At 31.1% G+C, this 16,044-nt stretch overlaps 1 protein-coding gene across 3 annotated transcripts in view; it reads left to right on the top strand.

Moving 5' to 3' along the window:
* The window catches only part of hiw (highwire), a 337,598-nt gene that overhangs the window by 304,123 nt on the left and 17,431 nt on the right, over nucleotides 1-16,044 (top strand). For 2 of the 3 annotated variants that reach the window (XM_014432362.3, XM_014432360.3), the window contains 19 exons: nucleotides 2,515-2,713; nucleotides 2,798-3,043; nucleotides 4,610-4,824; nucleotides 4,896-4,940; nucleotides 5,030-5,165; nucleotides 5,283-5,506; nucleotides 8,480-8,632; nucleotides 9,567-9,772; nucleotides 9,863-9,965; nucleotides 10,226-10,450; nucleotides 10,531-10,645; nucleotides 11,882-12,072; nucleotides 12,145-12,288; nucleotides 12,568-12,813; nucleotides 13,674-13,822; nucleotides 13,904-14,117; nucleotides 14,824-15,051; nucleotides 15,384-15,512; nucleotides 15,597-15,836. In XM_014432362.3, the coding sequence (XP_014287848.1) occupies nucleotides 2,515-2,713; nucleotides 2,798-3,043; nucleotides 4,610-4,824; nucleotides 4,896-4,940; nucleotides 5,030-5,165; nucleotides 5,283-5,506; nucleotides 8,480-8,632; nucleotides 9,567-9,772; nucleotides 9,863-9,965; nucleotides 10,226-10,450; nucleotides 10,531-10,645; nucleotides 11,882-12,072; nucleotides 12,145-12,288; nucleotides 12,568-12,813; nucleotides 13,674-13,822; nucleotides 13,904-14,117; nucleotides 14,824-15,051; nucleotides 15,384-15,512; nucleotides 15,597-15,836 (3,408 nt within the window). The remainder of the gene's footprint in view (nucleotides 1-2,514; nucleotides 2,714-2,797; nucleotides 3,044-4,609; nucleotides 4,825-4,895; nucleotides 4,941-5,029; nucleotides 5,166-5,282; nucleotides 5,507-8,479; nucleotides 8,633-9,566; nucleotides 9,773-9,862; nucleotides 9,966-10,225; nucleotides 10,451-10,530; nucleotides 10,646-11,881; nucleotides 12,073-12,144; nucleotides 12,289-12,567; nucleotides 12,814-13,673; nucleotides 13,823-13,903; nucleotides 14,118-14,823; nucleotides 15,052-15,383; nucleotides 15,513-15,596; nucleotides 15,837-16,044) is intronic. The other variant, XM_014432363.3, reaches the window with a different exon arrangement.

Here is a 16,044-nt window from a genome sequence, read left to right as displayed (position 1 = left end):
ACTTATGTTTTTGTTTTCCTTATGTAACTATGTGTTTGTATCTTTTTTTAGCCCTGAAGAAGCCCTGCAACGTGGGGCGAAACGTAAAAAAATATGGCTCATTAAAATAGTATATTTCTACTATTTGAGTTTTTTTGACCGCACCCGGACCATATTCCTTTCATCTTTACACACGGTCAATCAATAATCTTCCAATAATTTTGAAATGTTCTCCTTGATATTTATATAATGGGATTCATCATAAATGATATTTTACATTCTTGTATAATACTCTTCCAGTAATTATAGTTTTCCATTTTGTCTTATTATTATATTTACTGGACTGTACATAAATCAATGGCGCTTTTTAGTCATTGGCATTGGTTGTTGTTTTTTTAAAACTAAAGGCATAAGTTTTTCTAAATTCCAACTGCAATTTTACTAGAAAATGAATTATTGGGATACTAATAGAAAAAAGGCATGCCACTCTGTTTGAAATTCAATATTGGCTAGATTTGAAATCAGAGTTGAATAAATATTTTAAAGAATGATCAAGTCATGGAAAGAATATTTCCATGAATTACCGGAAGAAAATAAACAAGTTATCTTAAGAAAGAAGGATAAAGAGGAAAGTCTCTTGGAAGATCACTTTATTGATTAAGATAAACAGAAAGAAGTACTACTGAGCAAAGCTGTGGAGATTCATGGATATAGGCAAAATAACTTCTAAAATTTTATAATGTATCTGACTCAAAGGAAACTGGTGGTTGCTTGTGAGGAAGCAAAAGAAAATTCCAGATTGAGAATTATGGCTGGACAACTCTCGATAAGCACCCAAGTAGGATAACATCACCAGAAATGAGATTCCTCCAAAGAATAGTTGGTAAGATCAGGAGGGAATAAAGAAATGAAAGAATTTGGGAGGAACTGTGAAATTAGTGAGCAATACAATGCAAAAGCGGCAACTAAAATAATATAGACACGTCTTTAGAATGGACGATACCCGAAAAGCCAGGTGATATTTGAAAGCTAGGAAAGCCGGAAGGAAGACGGCCTCGTGGTAGACCCAGGTGCATGTACTCTGATTACATTCACAAAACTAGGGTCAGCAAGAGGATGCATCATCCCGGAGATGAGAAGACTAGCCAGAGACAGGGACTAGAGGGCTAGATTGACTGAGGCTGCAATTTGCCATGCTTGACAGCACACAGGAGTTGATGAAAGAAGAAGAATTAGCTGTGATTGTCTATTCCAGCATTACCCAACAACATGCTATTTACATACCACTGGTGAAACAAAAATCAACAAGTCAACTATGGCAGACTTAAAAAAAAAAAATCCCCATTAAATTATAAAAATATCATAGAAACGTTTTTCCTATAATTAAATTATAAAAAATTATTTTAATTAATAATATTATACAGTAAAATTGTAGACTTAAGGGTATACCTTGCATCTTTTGAACCATATTTCAAAAAATTATGTTTATTGAAACAAGTACAAGAATCTCATGAAATTTATTTTATAAAAATATTTGATTAAGTTAAGAAAATAAATTATTTGGTTTTTTGTAATTTTGTGTTTTTATTAAAACCATTTATTGCTAAATGAAATATGACAAAATATTAGATAAATATAAAACTTTGTACAAACACAAATATGTATTTTACTGTGAGTTTGTAATCTGGTGTGAGGCCTAGGCATGTTTCAATGTAATTTGTCTCATTGAAAATTTTGAATGCATGTTGTAAACACATGGGCACCCTGTAACATTTATAATTCAAATAAAATAACACACCTGCAATGTCAAATTTCATGAAATACGATCATTTTGATGAAGTGATACTATTTAACGTGATGTAATATAATAAGTGTCTGTTACAAAGGAGACAACTGGTACTGTAACAATAAACAAGGTATATTCCAATTAGTTATTATTTATAAGATTTATCTGAGATATAAGAAAAGAGAATAAGGAAAAATGAAGGGGGGCTCAGGGAGAAAAAATGCTAAAAAATGAAGAGTTTGACTTTCAGGAAAATTGGAGCACCCAAGAACTTATATTTGCTATATGACAAGGTTTTTGAAAGAGTAATAAAGAAATAAACTATTAGTCTGTTTTGTTTACAAACATGATGAGTGGAAAAAGATAAAAAAGGCCTAGGATCATGTGGGAGGATAAGATAAAAAATTATTTTCAGAAAAGAGAAGATAAATGGATTACAAAGGTCAACTTCATAGGTGTTGTTTGCACAAATTTAATAGTTTTGAGTAAAAAAAAAGATTTAATGTTTTTCCACGTCCTGTAATTCCTTATCTCTTAATAATCTTTGGTTCTTCATATATAACACATATTGTATATCACTTTTTGGCATCACTTTAAAAGTTTTGTGCCGGCCTATATTGGATATTTTATCTGTTATTTTTACAGATTAGAAATTGGCCATCGTATGACATGCTGTAGCCTAATATTATTTATTACCAGCCTTTTAAAATTACAATACTGTTTCTTCAATTTATAAACTTTTTTTTTAGGCCTTTACTGTGAATAATATTCTACCAAGTCCTTGTGCACCAACTTCAAGCTGTAAAAATGGAGATGGCAAGAGACTAATTCGAAAGAAGAAGGATTGGAAAGGAAGCAGCCGCCCTAGTGAGAGAATGGGATCCTGTGAACTGTGTGGGGGTGTTTTTCCTCATCCTGTTACTTACCATATGAGGCAAGCTCATGCAGGTGTGCCTATGACTGTTAACATTGATTTAATTCGGTTAAATTCCACTAAGTAGTATCCTAACATAAATTTATTTTTAAACTAAGGTTGTGGTGGCCATGCAGGAGGTAAAGGTTACAACTCTGGTGGAAATTTTTGTGTTGGGTGGGCTGGAAATTGTGGAGATGGAGGAGTTGGCGGCAGTTCTTGGTATCTTGTTTGTGATTCTTGCAGGGATAAATACTTGAGAGCAAAGAAGCAATCTGCACTCCCCGCTAAGAAACCTAGTAGGAAAAAGGCAGCGACAGGTGCTGCACAAGCAAAGATACCATCCCCTGCTTCTGCACTTGCACGTCAGTCTTACTTTATATGATTTATCAAATTTTCTGTTAATAATTTTGAAGTTTTATTTAGGGCAGATTTCAGATTCAGAAATCTCAATTTTTGTTGCCCTCACCAATTGCTCTCATACCTCCGTGTTAATTTTCTGCTTTGAAAAATAACCAAATTTTTTTGTTTCCAATATGTATATGCTGATTTTATTTTCATCATATATTTAATAAAAAGATTTTTTGAAATGTCTTCTCCAGTAAGTCAGATGTTCTATTTTAGGAAGAAATAAAACCCTTTTCACATTCCTTATCCTTTACTTAATGCTTTATTATTAACATTACTTAATACTTTATTATTAACATTTTGTACTCTTTTTGGCAATACTCAAATCTAATTTTCCTCTATTTCATCAACATACAGCCTATTTTTACTAATCTATTCAATGATGATTGTCATTACTTTAAAAATATTCTGATGAGTTTACTGTCAATAAATTAATATTCCATTAAATGAGTATGACCATCTTCTGAGTAGTGAAGAGGCTGAAACATATCATGTATTAAGAGGACTAGAAAGGATTTTATTTCTCCCTGAAATAAATCTTTCAGCTCAATTATTTCTAATGAGCATAAATTTCAAAATAAGCTTTATTTCATAATTTATGATTTATTCATAAAATCTACGATTAGTCTATCTATGATACAAAATTTATGATTTATTTATTAAATTTTGGAAGAAAATAAAAGGAAGAAAATAGTGTCAAAATACTTATACAAGAAATAATGATTAAAAAAAAATAATAACAATAATCATCAAAAAATTTAAAAAAGAAAAATGAACCTTTACAAAATTTAATCACTAGAATTTTAATAAGTGCAGAAGTGAATTTTTTAGTATCAAGATGGTGTTGAGCTCTGATCTTGTAGTTACGTTCCATCAAGGAAAGTTATAAGGCACTCCAGGTCAAAATTCATTTTTATCATTTTCTGGCAAATTACATTTTACACCAAAATTGTGAACTTTATTTTATAAGATATCTACATTTCAAATGTTTTGGATCATATAGTTTTTTGTAATCAAAATATAGAGCTTTGAAGTTTGTTATTCATTGCAAATTGAAACTAGAAAAAAGTTTTTGTATGGATGAAAATTACTTTTATCTGAAATGGACAAAAAACATTTTGATGTGGAGTTCTTCATGTGTAGCCAACACTATTTAATTTTATTCACACAAACCAATCAAACCTCCCAGTTTCCTAAAAAATATTGTTATGATACTTTATTACTATACTAATGTTAATATTATTAATAATTTATTTATTAATAATTTATTTATTGCTATTTTTATATGCTCTATTAAGTGGTGGGAAATAAGTACCGTTCTATTCTTCTGTACTTGTTGAAGATAAATTATTTTCTGCATAACTTTCCTTAAATTATTATATTATTTGTACTATCATAACATTGTAATATTATATTCTTAACATTATGAAGTTAGCTTTTATATTTTTACTGCTATTTTATTTAAATTATCTATCACAGAATTAGTTAAATTATACAGTCATGATGGTTTATATCTTTTGTAGCTCCCATTACAATGGAAACACATTTAATTATGAAAAACAATGCCATGTTTCTGTTGGAGTTGTCAAGTGGATCTCCTAAAAGAATCGGCTCTCAAAAGGAAACTCCTCCCGATATGAATTCCTGTTTTCCTCCTCCAGGACCATTTCAGTGCCTCTTTTCTCTTGGTGTTAATCCATCTTCACTTAGAGAAGATATACATTTCCCACAGGATGAGGTACACATCATAAATTACTATTAATAAGTTATCGTCTTTATAAGAAAGTTTTGAGATTTTTCTCATTACAGGTAGTTCTGAGGAGAAAAGATTCTGACAGCACCTCAGCATCGAGGGTAATGCTATTTAATTTTACAGTTTTATTTCATAGTTCATTTTAAACTATTTTTAATACAATGTTTTTCATTTATTTTTTCATGAACAGCCAGTTTCCGAAGGCCCAGCTAGTGATAGTGACAGTGAAAATGGAAAAGGCAGGCTTTTTCATCGTTCAGTTTCTATGGGAACCAATGGAGCCCCTTGGAATAAAAAAGAAACTGAAGCTAGGGTGATTATGACAGGTGAATGTTTGATTAATTAGTTTTAATTGATTCAACTTTATGTACACACTTTAATAATACATTATTTTGAAATACTGTTGTAAACTTTTTACAAATTTTTTTTTTTTCAAATTTTAGAGACTGGGTCTTCCCTGTTATGCTATCCATCAGCTGCTCTTCAAAAATTGGTTCCAAGCATGAGCCATTCTGCTATAGTTAGTTCTGATGTAGATCGAAGTACAGTTGATCTTCTATCTCGTCCTGTAATGCTCTTTCTTCTCCAGCAACACAATCTACCAAGTTTGCATATGGCTATGAAACAAGCCCTTAGAAAAGCTACATGCAGAATATATGGAATGCAGGTAAAAAAGAGTCTATTTATAGACTATTTTATTATCCGAAAGAAAAGAAAAATACATTGTCTTCCTATGTATGTCACAAGGTCTGATTCTATCTAAGATTCCCTGGTACAGTGTTTTTGCTGCTCGTCTATCGTCCATCTTAATTACATGCCATAGCCATTCATTGCATTGAACTTGCTCAGAATAGGAAGCTCTCAGTTCATTTTATATGTTATAGGTCTTTTTGTTTCTCCTCAGACTGTTTGCACCTTTGTTTCTTAATGGGCCCATAATACTTATGTCTCAATAATTTTCTCTCAAAAACCTTCTAATTTTTCCAGCTGAAATTTTTATTATAGGCATAGGATAGGATTTATACAAATATATGCTTGTGCAACTTAGCAGCTTACTCCTGAGGAAGCTTTTTCCCACTTTCTACTTTAGTCATGGATTTGGTAGTCTTTTCTTCATTAGCAGCAATATGTTCATTTTTCTTCATTTGTGGAAAGACCCATTATTTATACTTTTATAGCCAACATTTCACAAACTTCTTTTATTGTTTTAATATATATATATATATTTTTTTTATATGGCCCTATCATCAGAATATACAAGTATCTTTATTACGAGGGTGGTTTGAAAAGTTCTCGGAATGTACTAAAAAGAAGTGTCTTACCTTGTTGGAACTGCTTTTATTTTTCAACATAGTCTCCCTGTAGACTAATGCATTTGGTCCAGCGATGTTCCATCCATCCTTGATCCCATCTCGAAAATGGGCCTGCAAAATATCTCTCTCCAATTCAGCTGTCAGTTCTTCCATTTTAGGAAATCTTCGTCCACCTAGGAAAATTTTCAGCTTGAGGAAGAGATGAAAGTCTGATGGTGCCAAATCAGGTGTATGTGGCAACAGTTCGTACCTCAGTTCATGAAGTTTAGCCATGGCAATAGCACTTGGCGGGCATTGTCCTGATGAAAGATGACTTTTTCCCTGCCACACCAGGCCTTTTTTTGCATATCTTTTCCTTGGTTTCCTTGCTTAGTTGGTCTAGGAGGTCTGCATATTATTGCCCCGTAATTGTTTGCCCAATAGGAAGATAATCTATCAGCAGAATGCCTTTTGCATCCCAGAAAACTGAGGCCATGACCTTTCTGGCCAAATGTACTGCCTTTGCTTTCTTTGGTGGTGGTGACTCAGCATGTTTCCACTGCTTTGACTGCTGTTTTGTCTCTGGGGTATAGTAGTGGACCCAAGTTTCATCTGTAGTAACAAACCGGCGCAAAAAATCTTGTTGGTTGCGCTGAAAACAGGCCAGATTTTGTTCACACATTTTCAATCTTGTGTGTTTATGATCCAAGTCCCGGCACCCATCTTGCGGATAATTTTTTCATTCTCAATTCTTCGGTTAAATTGTGATATACCCGTTCAGATGACATCCCTACAGCTTCAGCAATCTCACGCACTTTCAGTCGACAATCCTCCATGACTTTTTTATGCACTTTTGCGATAAATTCTGGGGCCTTAGCACTTTTTGGCCGTCCACTACGCGGATCATCTTTTAAATTTTCCCGACCAAATTTAAATTTAAAAGTTGGTCCACTTGGCAACAGTTGAATATTAAAGAGCAGAGCCCCCCCAGTGTGTTCTGAAAGTCGGCATGAATTTCCTTTGCTTTCATACCTTTCTTTACAAAGTACTTAATCACTGCTCGAATCTCACTTTTTCTCATTGTCACAAATCACTACGCATAAAATAACAACAAAGAGTCGTCACTATCACTCACGCCACGTGTTCACTCACAAAGGATGTGTGATTATTGCGCGAGAACCTCCTTGCTCTAGCACTGACATCTAGCAGTGAATCCGACAACTTTTCAAACCACCCTCGTATTTTATTGAAAATGGTACCTGACAGATCAAACTTGGGTTTATTTAACCATATGCCTAACTCCTGGCTTCAGATAAGTATTTCTCCTTTGATCTAGTATTATTTTCAGTCCTATCTTATACCCTTCTTAAGAAGTTTCAATGTTTACATTGGCATGTACCATCAAAAGTCATAATTTCAGAATTATCTTAAATATTTTTTAGTGAGTTTTCTCTAACATGCAGGCACACTTATACTTCTTTATGTTTCATTACCAATTGAAGGTAATAAAAAAGTTTAAAAAACAATTGGAAAGCTTATTAAAACCAATTTTTTTGAAATTTGCAAAACTCAGGCTAGAAAATTCATTTTCATAAGAATAATAAAATTTATTATTTTTACATTATTTTTTTTTTTAATGTCAATTATTATGAGTAAATTTAATGAGCTTCCCAACAGTTATTTCAATTTTGCTGCACAACCAATAGCTCAAGAAATATAGTTATTTTTGTGAATAAAAGTCATGTTATTCAGAAAAAAAAAATACAAAACTGAGATTCTGCCCTTATGGTTGAGAACTGGACAGAGGTCAATAGAACTTTCTTTTATTGCACTTGAGATGTAGAACCACAATCCATAGTTTTGTCAACTTCATCCTGTGTATAAATATATGCGTACATATGGATATATAATTTAAGTAAGATTTTTAAGATTTATTTCAGGGGAAAAAAGATAATTTATTTTGGACAATTTCTGACTTTTACCTTCCTATCTAAAATTTGTCATTCACTCACTACAAATAGCCAAAAACAATTCTTGGTATTAGAAAGATTCCTTTGATAGTTCTACATTTGTCACGTAGCTTATTTAATTTTTTTTTATACAATGATGTGAGCTGATTTTTTTCTTCTGTTTGATTCAATAAATGTATACAATAATTTTTAAAAAGTTTTTTTTTATATAAATAATTTGAAAAGATAAATTAGATGCATTCTCGAAATTTAATAGATTTCTTTAATTTTGTTCTCTTTTGTTATGAACATAAATTTCCTATTTAATAATAAATTTTAGAAATATATATAACTTCTCACAAATGAAGTTCTAGTTTTTAATTTTTTTTTTCATTTCAGGCATTGGATTGGTTGTTGCATACAGTTACTCAAGCAGCTTGCCTTCATGATTTGTTGTGGTGGTTTGTATTCGCTTTGACCCCACCTCCAAATCCACCGGAGTTGGATCCTGAGCAGCTTAAGGAAGAACATGAAATTAAACGTGAAGATCATGTAAATAATTTTCATTTATTTTTTTATTAAAAATACAGATAAAATTGTCGATCTTATATTAAAAATGGATGATCATTTTAAAAGAAAATGCTGAAAACTATTGTACTATAGTTTATTTTCTATTAAATCAGTCAATAACAAACAATAAGTGTTTCAGAATCATTATGCCAAGCCTGAAAAACAGATCTGACTTTCCTTAACACTTAAGGTGCAAAGTTGAATAAAAAACTTGTTTGCTATGGCTTAATTAATATAGTTCCAATCAACAATTTTTTTTGTTAGCTTTGTACACAATTTAATTATGTTTCTAATGAGAATCTGAAATATCACAGGAGGTTTATAGTTTTTGAATTATCAAAATCTAATAAAAAGTTAACGGGTTTCTATGGGAGCCTACACAGAATTAATTAAAAATAAACATGGACCCAAAGTCCAATATGCTATTACTGATCCCATTTAGATTTTTTTTTATTACTTTTTAGGTAATTTAATTACTTTCTAGTTGTAGTAAAATGTATAATTTACTATCAAACGTTTTTTTGGGGAGTAATGTTTTTTTTTCACCACAACTTTTTTCCTGCTTTTTTACTGATTTATCATCAAAAACAGTTGAGTAATTTCGACATTCAGTGTATAAAAAATCATATGTTTTGGTTATCAAGCTGCAACTATTGCACAGAGTAATCAATTTGATACACTGGCATCAAGGGAAGGAGCATTTCTGAATGAAGTACCTATTTATATATATATTTATTAAAATTTAAATGTTTTTTGTAATTTCATTTCCATGTTTTCAAAGTTGAAGCTGTTTAATAGGGTTAAGGCTCATTTCATCACTAGTTATTTTAAATTTATCAATATTCTTGATGATACATGTCCATAATTTTCCTGATTTTATAAAGATTAAAGGTATCATTTGTGATATTTTGTGCAGGATTTACGTGGTGTTTGTGAACACCCATTAAATGATATGGGTCTGGCCGGTGAAGCAATACATCCATTGCCTTCTACGTTCCACTCTCTTCTCCAGTCTATAGCTGATCTTATGCTTCTATTGCCAATGGGATCTGCTCTTCAGCAAATGGCTGTACGATGCTGGGGCATAAATTTTACACAATCTGATCACAGTTTTCTGCACAGGTTCTGTTTTCATGATATGTCTAAGTTTTAAAATCTTATTTAATTCTAAACTCTAACTTGTTTTTTATTTTTTTGTTTTGTTTTTTATAGGAGTCATGTTTTTAGTAATATAAGCAAAATACTGTCTCGCTCAGAGGAGGAGCAAGATGAAAATATAAGTATGCTAGAAAGCCATCTTTCATCGTTTTCACAGGTATTTTTAATTATGTGTTATTAAAATATTATTACTAACATTTAAAAAAAAATACAATAAAATCATTCTGTTTTATCATTCAAATATTATTTTTTCAGCCAAGTTTAATCATACATATGTATTTTTTATTTGTTCAATATACTGTTACTAATAGTGAGAGGTGATAAAACAGGTTGACAATAAGAACAATTTCGTAATGAATTTAATTCTAATATTTAATGGACTTTCGTATTAAAAATTTTTCCTTTTTATTTTTACAGACGGCAAGCTATGTAGAAGCCTTAAGTGATTTGACTAACATGATTGAAATAAAAGCTTCATCTAGACAAGCCATGGTAGGAAGTCTTACTGACAATTCTACAGAAACTTTCTGGGAATCAGGAGATGAAGATAGAAACAAAACAAAGAGCTTAACAATTACCTGTCCTCCAGGATCGGTTCCCACTATTGTTTATATCCATATTGACAACTGTCGTGATCTTGGGGTAATCCTATTGAATTTAAATTTTATTAAAACTATAGTGCTCATTATTTGTAAAACTTAGTCATTTTTAATTGTTTTCAGAACAAAGTTTCAAGTGTTACATTCCAGTCTGGTCCGAATTCTGATGAACTTTTCAAATTGCGAACAGTAGAAGTAGAAAGTAGAGCAACTGGATGGATCAGTTGTTCTATTTTAGGTAATGTAGATTATTTTTATTTAAAATAATAAGCTCATCTACTTCTAGAATTCATATTATAGTGATATTATTATTTACTGTTATTTAGCTGAAGATTTTTTTTATAATTTAGACTTGTTTACTCTAAACTTTTATGTTAAATAAGGTGCTTAGCAATGAGTATTATATATCAATGGTGAAATATTTATGAAACTGTAATAAAATCAAATATCAATCAACTAAGTTGATTATTATTTCACATCCTTAATAGTTTTATGTCTTCTTTTCATGAAAAATTAATATTCATTTTTTGTGGATGATAGCTAACTGATGGGGCTCAGTTTCAAAGACTAAAGGAGTTGATATATCACTGAAAGGTTTCATGGGCCACTAATATAACAAACTTATGTAAACTTTAACTTCTGCTGTCTGAATAAAATAGGTATTAACTCATTTGTTTAAAAAAATAAACTAAGAAAGTAAGTAGAAATTAAAAACATTGCGGAGGGAATGCTAGCGCAGACTACACCTGGTAAATATAATTCAAGTTATAGTATTGCAGCGTATAAGATGGGTGTGTAAGGTTGTAGGGCTAAGTAACAAGCGGATCCCTAAAATTTTAATAAACACTGAACCAACGGGTAAATGTCCAAGGGGTAGACCAAAATGTAGATGGAAGAATTCCATCAAAACTGATTTACTAGAATTGGGTTTGGAGGGGCATCACTGAAAGTATGTATATAGAAAGTGATTGGTGGTATCGCCATCGAACTTCGGGTTTGTTAGACCTTCATTATTATTATTACAACTTTGAAAAGGATTCATAATATTGTCTTTGTGAATGACTGAAGCATTTAAAAAGGAAAAAAAAGAAGTGAAGAAGAAAAAACAAGGTTTCAAGCTTTAGTCGTCATAATTGGCAAATTTCAATGCTCTGAGCAGATGAGCTTTCTGGAAGAGGTCCCACTGAAATAAGAAATGCGCTGAGCCAGAAAAGAGAGATAACCAAGAATACTAATTTGCTATGTATGTTAGAGATGACAGGTGATTCCCTTATGATGATAAAATTAGTTCATCTATTTTATTGAAAGAGTATTTTAGAATTAAAATCAATTAAAGATTAATTGAAAACTAAAATTTGTTCTTGGTAAAACCAGTTAAAATTACTTTTTTTTAGTAGTAAATTTTTTTATTTCTAATAATTAGATAAAATTTTGCTATAAATACTTAATAAGAAAGGAATATTAATATTTTTAGAGATTAGCCACTCAGTTATCAGATTGGAACTTAAGGGAGGAGATAATTCAATGAGAATAAGGCAAGTGCGTGTACTGGGTCGGTTGGATGGTGAATCAATCAAACTCAAGAGACAATATTCAGCTTCAGCAATCCAGCAAAGAAATACTGAAGCTGAAACATTGAGAGTATTTAGGCTTATTACCTCTCAGGTGAGTTCCCATTTAATAATCTAAATCTCTAATTATGTATTAAGGTTCACCTTCATATTTATACACTTATAGGTTTTTGGAAAACTCATTACTGGTGAAAAAGAAGAAGCTGAAAATTTCTTAGAAGGTGAAGTGATTGAAGAAAGTAATGATCTTAAGGAGCATATGGTCGGTATTCTCTTTAGCCGGAGCAAGTTGACACATTTGCAAAAACAGGTACTTTAAATTGTCAATACTTATTTTAAGTCTAAATGATTATAATTTTTAAAAAAATATTAAAAATTAATTTATCTCTTTGACAAAATTTTAGGTTATATATTAGACAAAATATTCAATTTTTAATAAATTTACAAGGTTGGAAATTTACTGTTTTAAAATTTAAGAAAAATCTGCTTCAAAATCCTATTCTTACCTAAGCTATTGTATATGTTTATCAATAGTTAAAATGGTTTATTTTAATCTTGGTTTAATTCACTATGCTCTTTCTGTTTCTAGGTTTGTGTGCATATTGTTCAAGCGATTAGAAAAGAAGCTGCTGTGATGAGAGAAGAATGGGAAAGTAGATTGTGTTCTGCATTGAGTGGCCCTGAAGCTCCCGATACTTATTGTTTTGAAATGTTGTCGATGGTACTCGCCCTTAGTGGTTCTGCAGTTGGGAGATCTTACCTGGCCCACCAGCACGCCTTGATGTCAGATCTTCTTTCCCTGTTACACACAGGTTCAGCTAGAGTTCAGAGGCAGGTAAGTCATAAAAAACAAATTTGTTATTTTGGTAATTAAATAGCTATCATAATTCAGATTTATATTCAACATGCTTGATATTGAATAAAAATACTCACCATAATTTAGGTTATAAATTCAGGCTTACTTAAACGCTTTGAATTTAACAATAAAACTTATGTATTATGAATCATTTCACCACCCAAGGTCAAAGGAGACCAGGATTGACACCTTAAAAAACAATTATTTCCCGAAATTATAGTAGTAACATACTGGAGTGCCAATTTTTACCATACTGTGGAAACATAAGTTCTTGATGATCTCACAACCATTGAAAATGCTAAAAAATTTTAACTTTCTTTTTTTTAAAATAACATTTATGCTTTGTAAAAACCATAATCGATTTGAGCTAAGTTTTTTGTTTTTTCATGAAGATGTGCCAATGAATGTTTTGGTGTATAGGAATGTGGACAATAACATTCTTGAGAATTATTAATTTCAAAATTTAAAATTATTTATAAATATGAATATTATGATCTTTCACTATCTATTATTGATTACTTGGCTTACTAATAATACACACAAGAATTGATAATTTGATAATAATAATTTGAGTTATGTAAAAACAAGCACAAAGTCAAGTTTGACAAGTCACAAGAGAATAACCTGTTTAATTTCATTACATCCTGTTTTTGTTAATAACGATATAAATTTGAAATAAATTAATAATTAAAAACAGATGAATATTTTTTAACTAGAAAATAAAGTTTCATGAATGGATATAATCTCCTTCTACTTGAATGACTATTTCGAGTCTTCTATACTTGGTTAATATACTTCTAACACAGTTCACCTCAATAACTTGTAAGGTTTTCTCCCAGGTTACTGCCCTCTTGAGAAGAATGTTAGCTGAAGTGACACCTTCAACTCTCGCTCACATAGTAGGTGTCAAGCAGTTACCACCTGCTGACTTCAGCATTGCAGCTGCTGCGAGTAGATCACAGGATAGTGCTACATTTGATTTTCACAGGTTATATTAATACAAATTGGTATTTGTTAATGATATTTATTTATCAATTTCAAAGTCATAGATTTGATTGCATTCTTTTAGGATGGGAATACTGGATGTATTTTTAAGTTGCATTGCTAAGGCTCTGACAGTACAAGTAAAAACAAAAGGAAAGGAATCTAAAGGTGTATCTTCTATATCTCTTGCTACTTGTATTCATCCACGAGACAACGTTGGTTCTCGTTGGTGGCTCAGAGGATGTATTTCTCGAAAACTAGCTGAAGAAATTATTGCTCTCATCAGAGATATGGCATCGGTAATTCAAATTTGTATTGACTTTATTGTTATAAGTTGAAAAGAACAATGATTTTAATTTAGAAATAATCTATATCTTTACTAATCAACATGAAAATGTATAAATATATTACAGCTATTCAATGAAACAATGTTATAATTTAAAATTCATGTTTTTGTTGGAGATTTATTTGAAATTTTATTTATTTTATTAATTTCTGTGAAAGTAAAAACTAAGTTACCAATGACGAGATTGGCCTTGAAAGCTCATAATTGAATATCGACTGGTTAAAAGTTCACATCATTGCTATTTACTTGAGGTATTAACTAAAAAACAAAAAAGATTTTCTAGTTATGACGTTTTAATAAACGATTAGTGCTTTTTACTCTCTTATCTCTAGAATTTATTAAACCATATCAAACTGTTATATCAATAATAAATTCAAGTTAAATAAATGATATTAATAGGGAAAAGGATGTGCTGAAAATTTTATGAAACCCTTTATGCTATAGTTTATATCTTAGTTGCATATAAGGTTCTTTAAATTAGCTGTAGTTTTCATGTTAATTTTTAAAATAGAGGGTGCTTTTCATCCTTTCTCCATAAATTACACCCGAGTTGGCATTTTCCATTAGATATTACATTAATTTGAATTTTATTTAATTTTAAAAAGCACATAAATAGTACCAGTCTATTCCATTTGTAGCCAATCATTATTTATTTATAGGGAAAACTATCTGAAGATTGGGCAAGAGTTACTAAGGGTGCAATCGCTGAAAATATCTTGAATGTTACACGCCTGAATGAATCCCAGCGGGGAACACATGATTGCCTCCATTCTCCAACCCTTTGGCTTGCTCTAGCTTCATTATGTGTCTTGGACAGGGATCATGTTGAGAGGCTTTCTTCTGGCCAGTGGAGAAATGCTTCAGATGGAAAGCCACCACCTCCTAGGGTATTGCTTATTAAATTGAAATATTACTACTAAGGATATCAACAAATTTGGTACTATTATCATATTTATGTATTCTTTTTGAAGGAATGTGTTTTCTAAATTGGAATATTATCTTTAAAAATTTGACCTACTCTTGTTTTCATTCTCTTCTTCTTCTTTTTGTCTTTCAACTTCTTTTTCAAAGCTATTGTATCTTCATCTTTCATCTGACATTAATAATTAACTTATATGTTTTTGTTGATGCAGAACATTGTCAACAATCTTTGGAGTGGAGTTTAATATAGGAGTGGTGAATAATCAACATCCTTTTAGTAAACTAGTTCATTTTTCAGCCAACATGCAACAATCACGATGATGGGGAAACAAATGCTATCATTCAGTGCAGTGTTTGTGGAAGTTTGTGTGCAGAATGTGACAGATACCTTCATCTACATAAAAGAACTAGAATGCATCAAAGACAGGTTAAATTTCTATACATCTGTCTATATTATATTATAATATTGAATTGAATATTTATGAAATATTATTATTTCTTCAAATGTTAGGTGTGCAAAGAAGAAGAAGAGGCCATAAAAGTAGATCTACATGAAGGTTGTGGACGCACAAAGTTGTTTTGGGCTCTGCTTTTGGCAGATTCTAGTACTTTAAAAGCTCTTGTGGAATTTAGAGAGGGTACAAGAACTCAGAATTCAGGACTTGCTGCAGGAGTTTGCAGGTTTTGTGGTGCTTCTGGTTCATCTGGGCTTTTATCTATTGGAAATGTTTGTGCAGATCATGATTGCCAGGTAACTTTTTGTTTTTTGAATTTCTACTTTGAGATCAAATAAAACTAAAATTAATATATATTATGAAAGGAATATGGTCCGGGTGCGGTCAAGAAAAACTCAAATAGTAGAAATATACTAATTTAATGAGCCAACATTTTGCCCCACGTTGCAGGGCTTCTTCAGGTGATACTGTGTAAGTAATTAAGAAACAAAATATACCAAATGA

Source organism: Halyomorpha halys, unplaced genomic scaffold (genome assembly GCF_000696795.3).
Source record: "Halyomorpha halys isolate HHAL.00 unplaced genomic scaffold, Hhal_1.1 Scaffold1050.1, whole genome shotgun sequence".
NCBI lineage: Eukaryota > Metazoa > Arthropoda > Insecta > Hemiptera > Pentatomidae > Halyomorpha > Halyomorpha halys.
Note: the sequence above shows the minus strand (reverse complement) of the source record. Positions and strands in the feature narration are given on the sequence as shown.